This window comes from Schistocerca cancellata, chromosome 1, assembly GCF_023864275.1.
Source record: "Schistocerca cancellata isolate TAMUIC-IGC-003103 chromosome 1, iqSchCanc2.1, whole genome shotgun sequence".
NCBI lineage: Eukaryota > Metazoa > Arthropoda > Insecta > Orthoptera > Acrididae > Schistocerca > Schistocerca cancellata.
This window is the reverse complement of record NC_064626.1, coordinates 474,691,965-474,710,281: the sequence shown is the minus strand read 5'-3', so window position 1 is coordinate 474,710,281 and position 18,317 is coordinate 474,691,965. Positions and strand designations below refer to the sequence as shown.

Genomic DNA, 18,317 nt, shown 5'->3' with positions numbered 1-18,317 from the left:
AGCCTGGCCACGATGCTTCCACCTTCCCGCCACCATGCTGCCCTCTCACACTGCTCACAGTAATTTTACTTATTTATTTATTTCATTTTTGTGCACATATATACACAGGAAAACGAATTAAAATAAGCCCACCCATTCGGAACCATGGAAATCCCGCAAGGTAATACAGGATGGCAGGCGGGCCGAGTCCAAGGTGTAGGCGCGTCATATTTCAGTCCGAGTCGGGAGGGCACTTGCCACGCTGGGAACAGGTCAACTTAGTGGAGGCGTAGTAAAAACGCTGTTAAGATAATTGAAAAAATAAGCGCGATAAAGGGAACTGAGCGCAACTGCTGCATGTGCAGTCTGCAGGTATTGCCAAAATTCAAGGCGCGTGTGAGGAGCATATCTATATAGATATGACACACAGCAGGCGGCTACACGGGTAGCAGGGGTTGTGTGGCGTGGACTGGGCGGTTTTTTGAGGTTCGATGGCCTCGGGCAAGTACAGAAAGGGCAACAGCCTCAAAGGGTGTGGGGCAAAGTCAGGACATGCGGGGACCAAGGAGCAGTCGGTATTGTAATTGTAAACTGTCGAAGCTGCGTTGGTAAAGTACCAGAAATTCAAGCGCTGATAGAAAGCACCGAAGCTGAAATCGTTACAGGTACGGGAAGCTGGCTGAAGCCAGAGATAAATTCTGCCAAAATTTTTACAAAGGCACAGACGGTGTTTAGAAAGAATAGATTGCATGCACCCAGTGGTGGCGTCTTTGTCGCTGTTAGTAGTAGTTTATTCTGTAGTGAAGTAGAAGTGGGCCGGCCGGAGTGGCCGTGCGGTTCTAGGCGCTACAGTCTGGAGCCGAGCGACCGCTACCGTCGCAGGTTCGAATCCTGCCTCGGGCATGGATGTGTGTGATGTCCTTAGTTTAGTTAGGTTTAATTAGTTCTAAGTTCTAGGCGACTGATGACCTCAGAAGTTAAGTCGAATAGTGCTCAGAGCCATTTGAACCATTTTTGAAGTAGAAGTGAATAGTTCCTGTGAATCATTGTGGGTGGAGGTTATACTCAACAACCGAGCTAGGTTAATAATTGGCTCCTTTTACAGACCTCCCGACAGCATTAGTGGCAAAACAACTGAGAGAAAATCTGGAATACATTTCACATAAATTTCCTCAGCATGTTATAGTCTTAGGTGGAGATTTAAATTTACCAGATATAGACTGGGAGACTCAGATGTTTAGGACGGGCGGTAAGGACAGAGCATCGGGTGACATTAAACTGAGTGCACTATCCGAAAATTACCTTGAGCAATTAAAAGAGAACCGACTCGTGGAGATAACATCTTGGATCTACTGATAACAAACAGACCCGAACTTTTCGACTCTGTAAGCGCAGAACAGGGAATCAGTGATCATAAAGCTGTTGCAGCATCCCTGAATATGGAAGTAAATAGGATTATGAAAAAAACGGAGGAAGGTTTATCTGTTTAGCAAGAGTAATAGGAGGCAGATTTCAGACTACCTAACAGATCAAAACGAAAATTTCTGTTCCGACACTGACAATGATGAGTGTTTATGGAAAAAGTTCAAGGCAATCGTAAAATGCGTTTTAGACAGGTACGTGCCGAGTAAAACTGTGAGGGACGGGAAAAACCCACCGTGGTACAACAACAAAATTAGGGAACTACTGCGAAAGCAAAGAGAGCTTCACTGCAAGTTTAAACGCAGCCAAAACCTCTCAGACAAACAGAAACTAAACGATGTCAAAGTTAGCGTAAGGAGGGCTATGCGTGAAGCGTTCAGTGAATTCGAAAGTAAAATTCTATGTATCGACTAGGAAGTTCTGGTCTTACGTTAAATCAGTAAGTGGATCGAAACAGCATATCCAGACAATCTGGGATGATGATGGCATTGAAACAGAAGATGACACGCCTAAAGGTGAAATACTAAACACCTTTTTCCAAAGCTGTTTCACAGAGGAAGACCGCACTGCAGGTCCTTCTCTAAGTCACCGCACAAACGAAAAAATGGCTGACATTGAAATAAGTGTCCAAGGAATAGAAAAGCAGCTGAAATCACTCAACAGAGGAAAGTCCACTGGACCTGACGGGATACCAATTCGATTCTACACAGAGTACGCGAAACAACTTGCCCCCCTTCTAACAGCCGTGTACCGCAAGTCTCTAGAGGAACGGAAGGTTCCAAATGATTGGAAAAGAGGACAGGTAGTTCCAGTTTTCAAGAAGGGTCGTCGAGCAGATGCGCAAAACTATAGGCCTATATCTCTGACATCGAGCTGTTGTAGAATTTTAGAACATGTTTTTTGCTCCAGTATCATGTCATTTCTGGAAACCCAGAATCTACTCTGTAGGAATCAACATGGATTCAGGAAACAGCGATCGTGTGACACCCAACTCGCTTTATTTGTTCATGAGACCCAGAAAATATTAGATACAGGCTCCCAGGTAGATGCCATTTTCCTTGACTTCCGGAAGGCGTTCGATACAGTTCCGTACTGCCGCCTGATAAACAAAGTAAGAGCCTACGGAATATCAGACCAGCTGTGTGGCTGGATTGAAGAGTTTTTAGCAAACAGAACACAGCATGTTGTTCTCAATGGAGAGGCGTCTACAGACGTTAAAGTAACCTCTGGCGTGCCACAGGGGAGTGTTATGGGACCATTGCTTTTCACAATATATGTAAATGATCTAGTAGATAGTGTCGGAAGTTCCATGCGGCTTTTCGCGGATGATGCTGTAGTATACAGAGAAGGTTCAGCATTACAAAATTGCAGCGAAATGCAGGAAGATCTGGAGCGGATAGGCACGTGGTTCACGGAGTGGCAACTGACCCTTAAAATAGACAAATGTAATGTATTGCGAATACATAGAAAGAAGGATCCTTTATTGTATGACTATATGATAGCGGAACAAACACTGGTAGCAATTACTTCTGTAAAATATCTGGGAGTATGCGTACGGAACGATCTGAAGTGGAATGATCATATAAAATTAATTGTTAGTAAGGCGGGTGCCAGGTTGAGGTTCATTGGGAGAGTCCTTAGAAAATGTAGTCCATCAACAAAGGAAGTGGCTTACAAAACATTCGTTCGACCTAAACCTGAGTATTGCTCATCGGTGGGATCTGTACCAGGTCAGGTTGACAGAGGAGGTAGAGAAGACCCAAAGAAGAGCGGCTCGTTTCGTCACAGGGTTATTTGGTAAGCGTGATAGCGTTACGGAGATGTTTAGCAAACTCAAGTGGCAGACTCTGCAAGAGAGGCGCTCTGCATCGCCGTGTAGCTTGCTGTCCAGGTTTCGAGAGGGTGCGTTTCTGGATGAGGTATCGAATATGTTGCTTCCTCCTACTTATACCTCCCGAGGAGATCACGAATGTAAAATTAGAGAGATTCGAGCCCGCACGGAGGCTTTCCGGCAATCGTTCTTCCCGCAAACCATACGCGACTGGAACAGGGAAGGAAGATAATGATAGTGGCACGTAAAGTGCCCTCCGCCACACACCGTTGGGTGGCTTGCGGAGTATAAATGTAGAATGTAGATGTAGACGAAGTCCATCCTTTTATCCAGAAAACTGCCCGAGACTGTAGCAGGAAAACATTCCGCCATTGAGTAAACAAAAGACTCTGGATCAATAACATGCGGCATTTGTCGCCCTAGCAACCTGACATCCGCAACGACTACGCAGTTGAATCGGTGATCATCGTTGACATTACGACAGACGGCGCAGAAGGAAGAGTCCGCCAGTCCTATGGCATAATACCGTTTCGATCTGATGTGCGTCGGAAAGAAGTTGAGACGAATGTGCATCCAAATCACAGTGCACCCTCTACAATGGGAACTTGAGTTCTACGACGTAACAGGCGACGCCATGCCAGAAAAGGATGTAGAAATCCTTCGCCAGCAACAGGTTCGTTCGCGGGACTTCGGCGCGAGTAAACTGATTTCCACTATGAAGGTCGCGATGTGTGCAAACGCGGGTCTGATGCTACTGACCAGGACCGGCGGAGAGAGGGATACTGGCACAAGAACGGCAAGTAAATAGTGCGTAATGGAGGCCTCGACACTGCGCTATTGTTTGTGCATCGTGGCCATGTAAAGTGCTGCGCAGGGGGCGAGTGAGTGTGTGATAAGACACTTTGAAGATGGACCCATCGATATGAACCATTCTGGATGCTAGATAGGCATTCAGGTAGGCAACTCGCTGTAGAGGATTGAGGTGGCGTAGTGAGCCGTGACTGAACATCATGCGGGTTGACGAAAGTTGTCCGCCGCTGTACGGCACGTTGACGACGTAAAGGTGATCCCAAGATGGCGGACATGTTGCACACAGGGCAGGGGCGCCAGATCATCTGGGAGTAGCCCGCGACCAATAGTCAGCGCCGTGGGTTTGCGCACATTCATCACACTTCCAACCGCTCTCCCACAAACCGTGATGTCGTCGAGGATCCGTGTGACCTCCTCCCGGAAATGAACCGGCAGCAGGAGGTCAACTGCGTGTGCACGACATCTGAAGGTGTAACTGCGTAAGGAGAGTCCAGACAGCTGCGTCATCAGCAGGCTTATGAGAGGCTGCAGCGCCTGTGCACAAAGGTACATGGACAGCGGGCAACCTTGTCGGACCGACCGGTGAATCTGTATCGGGCCGGGCACACACCCATTGACCTGCACCGACGAACGTGCTCTGCTAAAGAGCAGCCGAAGAACACTGATGAACCGGGCAGGGAAGCCCATACTTTGTATAGGAAGACATGGCGCACCCTGTCAAACGCTCTGTCAAACTCTACAGCAACAATCGCCGCACGAAGTCAGCACCGCCCTGCCAGCGCAATCACGTCGTGACCGTTTTGCGTTGCTGTCTGGACGTTAGCAGTGCCACCTCGCTTAGTTTGCTCGATAGAGAGGACACGAGTTAAGAGGCGTCTACAACTCGCTGCCAACAGCCGCGCAAAGAACTTGTAATCAGTAATTAATTAGGTGAAGGTAGTGGCCGGTAGCAATTCTAGGCGTCGATTTATAGAAATTGGAAATTTGTGGTAAGGTCTTATGGGATCAAACTGCTGAGCTCATCGGTCCCTAAGGCTAGACACTACTTAATCTAACTTAAACTAACTTACGCTATGGACAACACACATGCCCATGCCCGAGGGAGGACTCGTACCTCCGACTGGAGGAGCCACACGCACCGTGAGAAGGCGCCTCAGACCGCACGGCTACCTCTCGCAGCTTCAGTTTATGAATGGGAACCATAATGCCCTCAACAAAAGCTGGAGGAATCGCAGCTGCAGACGCGATCAATTCCTTATACATCTCCACCCACCGTGTAGACATGAGACCACAAAACGTACGATAGAATTTCGTAGGGAGTCCGTCGACGCCTGGTGACTTGCACAGTGCACCACTGAAGATAGCGATAGTGACATCCTCGACGGTGAAAGGTTCCATTAACCCCCTCCTCAAGTGTGAGGGTACGTGGACCATCGACAGCGATAGGATCGTAATCCGGGATGTCCCCATCATCGGCACGGTAGTCCCGGCGATAATGTTCGACAGAGCTATCGGCTATGTCCGCTTGGCAGCTGACCCGCAACGCACGATGTCTACCAGTTCGGTGACTAAGTTTTTCCTGCGGTGTCTGCGATCGTGCACAATATGATGCATGGAGGGATCCTCCCGTCACACAACATCAGGTCTGCGGGCATGCACCACAGCCCCCTGTAGTTTCTAGCGAGTAATTGCTGGTAGCTAGGCATAATCATGCTGCGCTCGTACTTCCAGGGAACATGGCTGGCCATGAAGGTCGTGGAGGGCCCTGAAGTAGAAGTCTGTAGTGTGCCTGTGCCATGTGACCACCTCCCTCCTGGAAGTGATGAATGTGCGCCGAAGTATCGGTTTGGCGTATTTCAGCCACCAGTCCACGATGGATACGTAGGATCGGAGATGCTGTTCGCATTTTGTCCACGTCTCAGTGATACGTTGGTGACAATCAGGATCCTGCAGATGCTGGGTGTTGAGATTCCATGGTGCTCGACTCTTAAATACTTCCTACAGGGAAGGAGCAATGTACACGTGTACGCACAGTGCACAGAGAACACCAAAGGCCAGCACTCTACATCGAGCACTACATCACCAGCGTAGGGGAGACGTAAATGCGGTCTAACCGACTAGCCGAATGGCTCGTGTGAAACGTGAAGCCCTGGTCGTCTCCGAGCGATACCTACCATGCACCCCGTAGAGTTAGAACATGAACAATGAGACGCAGCTCCTGGCACGGTGTAAAATTCGGGTATTACTCTTTCCGGCCGAGTACGCAGATAAAGTCCTCTCCAAAGATAAGATGTTCATGCCGACCTAACAATAGTGGGGCAATCTCCTCCGCATAAAATCGTGCTCTTTCACGCCGATCGTCCACGACCACAAGGGGTGTAGACATTAATTACATGCGTGCATTGAATCTTAAAAGCCATACCTCTGCAGATGGGAGATACATGATGTCTTCAATCAGAATGTCTTCAAGTACAGCCGGCCGCGGTGGTCTCGCGGTTCTAGGCGCTCAGTCCGGAACCGCGCGACTGCTACGGTCGCAGGTTCGAATCCTGCCTCGGGCATGGATGTGTGTGATGTCCTTAGATTAGTTATGTTTAAGTATTTCTAAGTTCTAGGGGACTGATGACCTAAGATGTTAAGTCCCATAGTGCTCAGAGCCATTCGAACCATTTTTTTCTTCGATTACATAGACCACCACTCCACGGCCAAGGTGATCCCCATGAGAGGCATATAAGTCGTATTCTGCTATCCGGGACAGCGCTGCTAAATGCAACTCCTGTAACAGCGCAATGTCTAGTTCCGAAGCCCACATCATTTCTTTGAGAAGGTGGGTGCTGACCGGCGCTCGTACGCCGTTGACATTCAGTGTGGCGACACGTATACGTGGAGCTGTGCTCTACCACGGTGGCGGGCTGCAGGTCGCTGTTGTGAAATGCGTGGCACCCGGCAGCAGGAGCTGCTGGCGCCCCTCGCACGGGGCAGAAGCTGACATCTCTAATGGCGGAGACTCCTGTACGGGACCTGACTCCGTCGCCGTGGTATCCAGGGCTTAATTTCGGCCGGAACGCGCCGGAACGTACACGTGTATTAAATCCCAACGTAACTATAATTTGCTGCTGTGCCAGCACAAGTGAACGTGACAATGTGTCACCTACGTGATGTGACGGGCAGGAGGTACTGTGTGTGTGTGTGTGTGTGTGTGTGTACGCACGTACAGTATACCCAAGATAAGTTGAGTATCATTCCAAAGTTGTGATCGGTACATATCGCCTTTTGTTTACGACTGCCAACAATCTCAGCGATGCAGTAGCAAGGCGACGTCTCATGTTATGTGTGTCAATGAGAAATAAATAACGTACGCCGTGTTTGAATGTAAACGTCTGTATAATGTGCTTTCACGAAATCATTTTTTTCCGTCTCGTAATTTATGTCACAGCTACTAAGCAAATGTGCGTATGGAGAACGCATGACTAAAAGTTGGCAGCCTTTCGAGCCGACACTTCCCTTTGTCCACGGCACTCTTGACCTTTCAATCTTTATCTGCCCGCACCCTTGTTAGAACATGGTTGACGTTATACAGTAGAGGGGAGTCCCCACAGGGGGCAAATTTGAACTCCCAGTGGAAAACGGAGGTGTATGTGTTTGACCCGTAAGTCTGTCTGTCTGTCTGCCCCAACAGAGTTCTCAAACGAAAGTTTCAATTTTAAAGCCCTTTTTTTTTATTTGAAAGCTGGTTTAATCGGGACTGTTCTTAGCTATATTTCTGAAAGTCTGTTCAGTCGTTTCAATTTCACATGTTTCGTGAAGACCTGGGAAATCGGAATTGTACGAGACCGAGATGGAGCAGCTGTTGTTTATATTGGAACCTTGTGGTGTTATGTTCTTGATTATAAGATATTATGGTTTAAAAACCTGAATTTCAGAACAGTATTTTCTAAAAATGATTTCTCATTCTAAGTCTTATCACAAGTCTCTCTCTGTGGCCGGCGCGGTGGCGGGCGGTGGATGGGGGGGGGGGGGGGGGGGGGGGAGGGGAGAGTGGTAGAAGGGGCTGCGTTCCGGCATCTAAAAGTTTAGAAATTAAGCACTGGTGGTATCCACATGTTTAACGGCTGAGGACACCGCCAGATCGCCTGGTATCGTTCCTTCTTCGGTAGGGGCTGTGGCGTGAGAGCATGGCTGAAGTCACATCGTCAGTCACCTCGTACGCAACAGAACGAAGTAGGCTACCACTTCTCCAATTGGTAGCTGCGTTATCCGTCGCTGCAGTCATTCAGATCTGAAATGTCCCTATTTTCCACACCCAGAATAAGTACGCGGCTTCCGTCGTACATGGTTACAACCCGACATCCGCTGATGGTCAGGTAAGACGGAACACGTCTGCGCAGATCAATTGTGATCTGACGCACCCTGTTAAGAACAGGGCATGTGCGGAAGTGAGCTCAGCGTTCTGCCTTACGATCATCAACAGGGCCGTACGGCTGGAAAGCCACTATGATGTCCTCTGCAGGAACCTCGATGGCAGTTCTAAGCCTAATCCCGCATGTTCGACTTTGATCAAGCCGACGTTACCGTCAACGTGACGGAAACGATGTCCCCGTTTGGTCGCGTTCAAAATGCGCTCGCACGCAGCCTCATTGATAATTTTAACGCAAACGGTGTTGCTGAGAATAGAGAGATGAATACCCAGAAGTTCCGATGGTGGGACCTTCGCCTCCTCACGGAGGAAACGTTCCACATCTAAGGCTTTCGGTCGTGCAAATTCCGGCCGAAGGTTGAAACTTAAACTCGATTTCCTGAACTTATTTGCCGTGATATCAGTAAGTCGCAATGTAAACAAACACGAGCTCATATGCTCCGCAGACAGAAATACGGCACTACACTCCGGGCGGCCGCTAAAGCCAGACTGGCGCGTTCGACTATGCGGGTGGGTAACTAATTGCCAAGCTGAGGGGATGTTACAATCAACGTCTTCACGTGGTACTCAGTAGATTGCACTTCTTCAACCACGCCAAACAACCTGGTCAGTCTTATTTATCATGGGCTGTTGAACTTCAAGGTAACAGCGAGATTGCAAATTCAGTAAAAGTCGTACACAGGTGTTCTCATTTGGGAAGGGCTTGTACAAGAAGCACCTGACCACCAAGTCAGGTCAGAAGCAATGAAACTAGCCGTCGCTAGTTCAGATGGCACCCTAGCAACAGTACAATCCTTTGAACTGGCACAGGAGGCTAAACAGATGCAGAGTCTCACAACTGATATAGCGTTGCGAGCAAGACGCCCCAAGATCTTCATCCAACTCCACGGACTAGCGGACCATACGGGCACCAAAGGAGAGCTCTTTTTCTGCCCAGATTATTTCCAACGCCACTCTCGTAAGGAATGTCCCAACCGCCATACGTCAAGCACAAATTTCAGTTAGTGGGGCCACCTGGCATCTGTGTGTCATTTCACTAAGAGGCGAGTCCCGAGAGCTACATTGCTCATGTAAGTCGAAGCTGTTCATACAATGCAAGAGAATACGCAACAGAGGCGCCTGTGAATACATCTACAGAGATCTGTGAATCGAGTTCAAATCCAGATCGACACAGGTGCAGCAGTTACGCTGCTATCATCCGAAACCTAGGTCCAATTGAAGCCCCTCCGCTTCAATACCTTAGTGAGATTTGGCAGAACCCCATTTTCTCGCAACATACAAACAGCTCACTAGAATTCTGAGTAAGAAGACGTCCGAAAGATCTTCGGAATTGACGTTTTTATCACATTTGGGTTTGCCATAGTGGACTCAGCTCATGAGATTATCATGCCACGTCGGTAAATTGGTGAAGCCTGTGCCTTATTTCGCGACTATTTGAACAAGAATTGGGATGTGCAAAAGAAGTTTCAGCACACATGGCACTCAGAGCCGATGACCGTCCCTGATTTTTGAAAGCACAACCGATTTCATATGCACTCAGAGATCAAGTTCGACAATAACAGTTAGTAGACCGCGACGTGCTATATGGCATCCCAAACGGTTATAGTTCACAAACCAGATGAGTCCTATCGAATCTGTAGGGATTTCCAGGTTACGGTAAATGCCCAAGCCTTAAAAACCTTATAACCCAGGACGGAAGAGTTATTTCCGAGACTAACGGGGACCCATCACAATTCCAAGATCAGATTATCAGAAGCATATTTCTAGCTGCCTCTGGCTCAGGAATTACAGGAGTTCATGGCAACAAAGACGCCATTGGACTTGTACCGATACCAGAGGTCGCCATTTGGCGTGTCTAGTGCCTCAGCCAATTCAAAAGGTACGTAGAACAATTACCGTAACATTCCACAATGCTCCAGTTACCTTGATGGCATTACTGTGACAGGATCAAAGCAGTAACAGCACTTGGCAAATATGAAACGAATATACATTCGCTGCTGAAGCAAGAAGGCCAGCATTGCAATCTTCAAAAGTGTTCTTTCTTTCAGGAAGAAGTCGAGTATTTGGGCCATGTAATAGGCGAGGATGAAATGTGATCGACAGAAGCCTATCTCCAAGCCATTAGGTACCTTACAGACATAGGAATCTGAAAGAATTACAGGCAATACCGGGCAGACTTAAGTATTACAGATGCTTCATAACTCAGGCAGCAGCCACAGTAGTGCCATCTTCAAACCATCTCCGTAAGGCAGGTGTACCATTCGCTTGATCAGAAGAATGAGAAAAAGCTTCCACATACTTAAAAATGTGCCTTATGTGAGCAGCCCGCCTTGGACGTTAACTATTCTGAGACAACCCTTTGCAATGGACACATCTCAATAGGGAGTGGGTGCAGGTCTATCCCACCAAGCAGAAGATGGATCAGAATATCCAATCGCGTACAATCAAAAACATTATTGTCAGATAAATTGTAGTACTCAAAAATCGGAAAAGAGGCAGTGGCCATCATCTTCAGTGTCCAGAAGTTTCATGGGTATATATTTGGTGGTACTACCTTTGATCTTGTTGCTGACCACAAAGCACTGCTCGGTGTTTTTGCCCTAGATCAAAATATCCCCCATGAATAGCGTAGTATCTACAAATATGAGATTTTTTATTAAGCAGTTTTCGTTCTACAGCCTCCCATGTCAACGCAGACGTTCGTAACATGGATTCCAGAGTGACACGATGAGAAGTTTGATGCATCAAGACAAATCTGCTGTCAGTTGGAAGATGACAACCAGCCATGCTCACAGATTTCCCACAAACAGGGATTTCTTAGATTCCTTGAAGTTCCCGTAGTGAGGCGAGCAAGAAGAGAACAATAGCATTCCAGGAGAGAGAGAGAAACAACATTAAAACGAACTATTTAAGATGGCTTATGAGGAGGTGCCTACCTTTAGTTATCTCTGGGAAAAATCACGAAGTAGTGAAATCCATCCAATGTAAGTTGACCTAAAGGTAGATCTAATTGCCGAAGGAAACAAAATCGTTTCCGAAATTTTGCAACAGATTCTGCAGCAAAAGCGCCGGAGAGGTTTCGGACGTCTTCTCTAATCATTTACGACTCACAAAGCCCTTTCTGGATTCCACAGAATTGTCTTTATACGAATATATGGCTGCAGTGAATAAACTAACATTGCACCTCCCTCCCTACACGCTAAATATAAGTGTGATCAAAGTTGTTCTAAATAATATTAAAGGTCCATTATAAAGTGGCAGTCAAAGACGTGTACATACCTACTGAGATTCACAAGAAATGGAGCCCTTCACAAATTATGGGAAGGTGTAAATACGATCTGTCGAGTTGGTAAATCTTTTTATTGAAAATGTTTTAAGGTTCTTCTGGTACTCGTGAACAAGTAAAAAACATGGGAGTTTAACACACCACTGGCGCACAGGTCATTAGGGAGAGGACTTTAGTTGGACAAGTACGCGGAAGGCAACGAGTTGAGGCTTTTCTGGAGAAATCACGTCAGTATTCGCTTAAAGTAGCTTAGGAGAATCCAGGGAGAACTAAATCATGTTGGGGGGGGGGGGGTGTATACGAAGTAAGCTCATAAGGAATACAAGTCCATTCTTATTTTGGTCGGCTTTGGATCCGTCTGACTGAGTGGTTGACAGATGTTTATGAATTAGGCAATGCCTTCTCGCCAGTTACACTTTGTTTTAGTGGAATACACGCTTTCACTTATGATGCGGGTAACATGCCACTATGATGACTACAAAATCAGCGCTTTAGAATGCTGACTGTGTAGCTACAAGCAACTCAGTCACACAGATGATTAATGATGATACAAATAATCAATGTTTCAGACTGTTACAACTAATGAAAAAGAAGCGTTTGATACTTGTCTGCCGTATTCCTTGGGTTTGAGTCCGTAGTTACCGATACTGACCTTACTTCATACTTTCCGATCTACAAGAATACACTTTTTATCATGATGATAATGATGAGAATATAATTTATTTAGTTCTCTGCTATGGTTCGGAGAAACTACAAATTTGTCGAGATGAAGTGATAAAGTGTTATCGTGATGAAATGTAGCCCCTGGACTGGACGGTGCTGGTAGAAACGTGTGGCTCTTCAAGCTTCACTAAAGCAGCAGCTGATGCTTTGAACAGCCGCACCTCGTAGTGGACAGGATTATCAGAAATAAATGAGTCAGGCTGCATAATCATATCTGACATTCAGTGAACTCCAGAATGTTCACAATTAAGTATTCTCAGCACATCTTTCTTTGAGCCGCCGTAACCCTAGTCCACAACCAATTGCAAGATTTCTGAGCAGGTGTAGTGCGTTTTATCTACTGTGATCAAATAGTACTTAGCGCAGTGGTAGCCACTTCTTAGTTTTATTTCTTTGTGTACTTTGAACGTCTCAAAGTGTAATATGATATCAATATCTTTTTGAGGAACATTCAGGCGTTCGATTTGTTTCTGTGACACCTTTACCTTTGTAGTTTTCTGATACGAAGCACAAAGTGGTAGCAACATTAAACGTTTGATTATATACTATTTGAAATTTGGGGTAAAGGTTTCACTCTCCCATGATAATACCTTGATAACATTTCTATTATTGTGTTGTGTAGTGTAGTTAAACACAAAAATGAGGTTGCTAAGATGCTATGTATTCTCAAAATTACTATACGGAATGGAAGCGTGGACATTGAAAAAGAAGGACATGAACAGTTTAGAAGCTTTTGAAATGTGGGCATATAGAAGAATGCTTAGAATTAGTTGGGTGTCGAGGATTACTAATCAAGATGTCCTAAGAAGAATGGGAAAGGAAAAAGAATTAATTAAAACTATTAAAGTAAGGAAGCTACAATATTTAGGCCATGTTATTAGGGGAGTAAATTACAAAATATTGCAAATAATACTAGAAGGGAAAATTTGTGGGAAGAGAACGAGGGGTAGAAGACGGACATCCTGGATTGACAATTTAAAAAATTGGTACAACTGCTCAACGTCAGAACTCCTTAGATCAGCCAAATCAAGATCAGAAATTGCCATGATGACAGCCAACCTTCTTAGAGGAGACGGCACATGAAGAAGAAGACGTGTAGTTAAGATAAAGTCTTCTGTTTAAATGCAGTGCAAATAGTTTTTCATATATATACATTGTCGATTTCGACTTAGATTTTGATCTTAAAATGTGTTTCCTACTACATAGGACATAAAAGTCGCAATAATAATGGTTTTAACAAGTAACAATATGAAGATAATTAACCTAAGCCGAAACAGGTAAAGTTTATGCGGCAAAAATCATTTGAACTGTATTTAACGCAAATAAAACAATGCTGGCAGCTTATGTCTCTATGTATAGTTTTATTTTTTTTTCATCATTACGTCTGTACTTACTTGAAAGATTTTGTAGATGCTATGATGCCTCATTGTGCATCTTTTTATTTGTTGGTAGCCTTAAAAAAACTAAACGCCATTTTATTGTTGCAATACTATTATATAATTTTGTACGCGTTTCTCCTCTTCAATAAATTTTTAATAAATTTTCCTTTTCCTAACAGTGTCTATATTTTTTCTCAATTTTTTTCTCAATTTCACATAGGTTGAAAAACGCACTTCCACTTCACTTACGAAAATCTGATTTCGACACCTACTCATGTCTGTATTTTCGATTTGCTTGTTTTCCTTTTTTCTGCGCACTACTTTACTACTCCTACATAACATAAAACACTTAGCCACTCTGACAATCATTTAAGAATAATAAAATGAATCCTGTGATGATTTTGGTCGAAGTGTTTGTTTACTTGGCGTCTTTCAACCTATGCTCACATGAGAGGAAATGCAGAAACTGTCACGACGGATGAAAGAAAAACATTTATTATGCACTGAGGTGACAAACGTCATGGGATAACGACATGTACATGTACAGAGGGCGTCATTATCGCCCAAAGAAGGCATAAAGGGGCATTGGCGGAGCAGTCATTTGTACTCAAATAATTTATGTGAAACGTTTTCCCACGTGATTATAGCCGCTCGACGGGAATTAACGGAGTTTGAACGCGAATGGTAGTTGGAGCTAGACCCATTACCATGATACAATCCATCTCGGAAATCGTTAGGGAATTCAGTATTACGAGATGCACAGGATCAAGACTGTGCCGAGAGTATCAGATTGCAAAGCATTACCTCTCACCAAGGACAACGCAGTTTCCGACGGCCTTCAAACGACCAAGAGTAGCGGCGTTTGCGTGAAGTTGTGGTAAAAGACAAGTAACACTGTGTGAAATTACTACGGAAATCAATGTGGGACGTACGACGAATGTATCCGTTAGGACAGTGCTGCGAAATTTGACGTTAATGGGCTATAGCGGTAGACGACCGACGCGAGTGGCTTTGCTAACAGCACGACATCGCCTGCAGTGGCTCTCCTGGTCTCGTTACCACACCGGTTGGACGCTAGAAGACTGGAAGACCGTGACCTGGTCAGATGAGTCCCGATTTCAGCTGGTAAGGGCTGATGGAAAGTTTCTAGGGTGACGCAGATCCCACGAAGCCATGGAGTCAGGTTGTCAGCAAGACACTGTGCAATCTGGTGGTGGCTCCATAATGGTGTGGTCTGTGCTTACATAGAATGGACTATGTCCTCCGATCCAACTGGACCGATAACTGATTGGAAATGATTATGGCTAGCTACTTGGAGACCATTTGCAGTCATTCATGAACTTCATGTTTTCAAACAACGATGGAATTTTTATGGATGACAATGCGCCGTGTCACCGGACCATAATTGTTCGCGATTGGTTTGAAGAACACTCTGAACAATTCCAGCGAATTATTTGGCCAGTCAGACCTCCAGATGATTTATGGGGCATAATCGAGAGGTCAGTTCGTGCACAACACCCTGCACTGGCCTCACTTTCGCAATTATAGACGGTTATGGAGGCAGCATGGCTCAATATTTCTGCAGAGAACTTCGAACAACTTGTTGAGTCCATTCCACATGGAGTTGCTGCACTATGCAAAAGGAGATCCGACAAGATATTAGGAAGTATCGAATGCCTTATGTCACCTCAATGTATTTTCCGTTATTTCTGCTAGATACTGGCAGGAAGTCTTTCAACATATATGTGATCTTGAGGAGTAAGTTATAAGGTTAGTGTTTATGATTAAACCGTTTCATTTGGTTGCACGGCTAAAAATTTATTTGGTTATCAAAATGTACGTTGCAGTTATTTGTATTTGTGTACACTCTTTTACTCTTCGAATTTTGTTGCGGATTCGAAGCGGATAGGGGGGAAGGGTGAACAAAGAAAGTGGAATCTTTCTAAAATGACTAAATATTTTGATGTAATTCAGAACAAGATGATGCGTTGGAAGAAGGCCACAAAACAGTTTAACGTTCCCAAACAACACTTATGAGGTTGTGCAGCATGATATTTCATGCTTCCATGTACATACATCAGAGGATGCCGAAAAAATAGGCAGAGCTAGAATTTGGGATAAAAACCTGGAAGAGAACCCAGTTTGCTGTCGTCTCGCTACGGAAGCTTTTTTCTTTGCGCTTACTCGTCATGTCTTGGGAAAAACGGCCCTGTAATTAGCAGAGAGAAACAACAGTGAACACCTTTTGAAAGACGGAGTAGTTGGCGAAAAAATGGGTCACTGTTTGTCTTAAAAACCACAAAACCAAACTATCAGGAAGAAAACATGCAGGAGCATTCTACAGTAGTGCTCTTTGGCTCGGCAAAGGAAATAGCGAATCCCTATAATCTTCTGGGAGGTATTACATTATACCTGTTTTGACGCTAGGGTATATTGTCTGTGATTTAATACCTTTTTCTCATTTTCTTTAAAGCTATAGTAGCAACTACCTTTCAAATTCGCCAAGTTTTAGGTTTTTGAAAATAGTCATTTCATAGTTAGTTTGAATGGTATTTTCTAAGAGTAAAATAATGTTAATAATAACTGTTTATGGTATTTTCTAAGAGTAAAATGTAAATGGTGCGTGGTACTATGAAGTAAATATTGCAACCTCTTAAAATACAATTTTATTATTTTCTATTTTTTAAGATATGTAAAAAACTACATGGGGTCTGGTTTTGGGCACTTGTCTCTAATACTGCAGAAAGAAAAAGTCTTTACATTTTTGCAAATTGGAGTTTCCGTCGACCCCGTACTGTATAGGGGCGCAGCTGCGGCGAGACTGACCTGCGAGTGCGTGGGGCCGCCGCGGTCCCTGGCCGGGATGTCGCGCGCCTGCAGCACGCGCACCGTCATCTTGCGCATCGGCGCGTCGTACGCGAACGCCACCTCGAGGTGTCCGCACTTGGACACCAGCTGGCTCTGCTGCTCGGCCAGCGTCAGCTCCGACACGTCGAACACCTGGTCGTGGTCGTGCTCGTTCTCCTGCGGCAGCACCACGATACACTACCATCAGAAGTGCCACCTGTCCTCTGTTCACCGCCAATGTTGACCATGCAAGTCGCACAGTCTGTGGTCGTGTGGCTGAGAATGCAACACTTTTATGAAATGAGCATTCGCGAACACTGATAATTTGTGTATTGTGTCTTAAATCGGGGACCTAGAAACGACAGAGAGGCTTCGTCCCGCCGTAGCCCTCAGTGATTCACAACCTCACAGCAGGACACAGCAGTCCGCTCACCGCACCATCGCCCCACACTGAACCCAGGGTTACTGTGCATTCGGGCCCCATTGGACAGCCCCCTCCCCCCTTGGGAACGTCTCATCTCAGACGAGTGTAACCCCAAATGTTTGCTTCGTAGAGTAATAATGGTGTACGCGTACCTGGTGACAGAGTTTGTGCAGCAATCGCCAACATAGTGTAACTGAGGCAGAATAAGAGGAACCTGCCCGCATCCACCGAGGCAGATGGAAAACCACCTTAAAAACCATGCATGCACAGCGTAGCCAGCGCACCGGACTTCGACACTAACCCGCTGGGCGGATTCGTGCCAGGTAACGGTATGTCTTCCCGCTCGGCCACTGATAATTTACTCGAACATCTTCACATATTCTATATGTACAGGAAACTCGAAGATCAAAATCCTATTGTCTCTCAAATTCCATGGTGCTGCCCTGCCTGTACCAAAATGTCCCTCTCACCCCCCCCCCCCCCAAATTAAACACTCGCCATATCCTATGAAAAGGAAACTCCAACAGCCGGCCGGGGTGGCCGAGCGGTTCTAGGCGCTACAGTCTGGAACCGCGAGGCCCCTACGGTCGCAGGCTCGAATCCTGCCTCGGCCATAGATGTGTGTGATGTCCTTGGGTTAGTTAAGTTTAAGTACTTCTAAGTTCTAGGGGTCTGATGACCTCAGAAGTTAAGTCCCATAGTGCTCAGTGCCATTTTTTGAAACTTCAACAGGTTCTCTTCTTGATCAGAAATCTGCCCTGGCATCTACTTAACCTAACAGCTATAGCCCAAGTCCCGATATCCTTTTTTAGATCAAAGCCTCAATGCTCCTTCCAACGTCCTGATTGTTACAAATTCACGCCCAGTTTCCTTCTGTCGTACAGACAACTTCTCCTCATCCATCACACTCCACAGCCCAACATCACCATCCTCGTCCCTAGACGTAGCAGTCCCTTCATCCTCATTGCTCCTCACCGTTCCATAATCCTTTTCTACTATCAGTGCATTTATCGCGAGCTGATCTCGAAGGACCTGTTAGAAGCATCAACGACTAGATCTACCATCGTCATCTGAAGTCATGTAACTGTAATTTAATCTAATTATTTTAATCGTTTGAACTATCAAAAACTACATGGTTGTTTCAACGTAGTTTGAATGAAGAGCAGAAGTAAGGCTGCTACCAGTCCACCATCCACGTT

At 45.6% G+C, this 18,317-nt stretch overlaps 1 protein-coding gene across 1 annotated transcript in view; it reads right to left on the bottom strand.

Annotated features, from left to right (window-relative positions):
* LOC126183625 (synaptotagmin-14) overlaps positions 1–18,317 on the bottom strand; it is a 614,192-nt gene that overhangs the window by 82,000 nt on the left and 513,875 nt on the right. Inside the window, exon 6 of the mRNA XM_049925785.1 lies at positions 16,674–16,892. Coding sequence (XP_049781742.1) covers positions 16,674–16,892 — 219 coding nt within the window. The remainder of the gene's footprint in view (positions 1–16,673; positions 16,893–18,317) is intronic.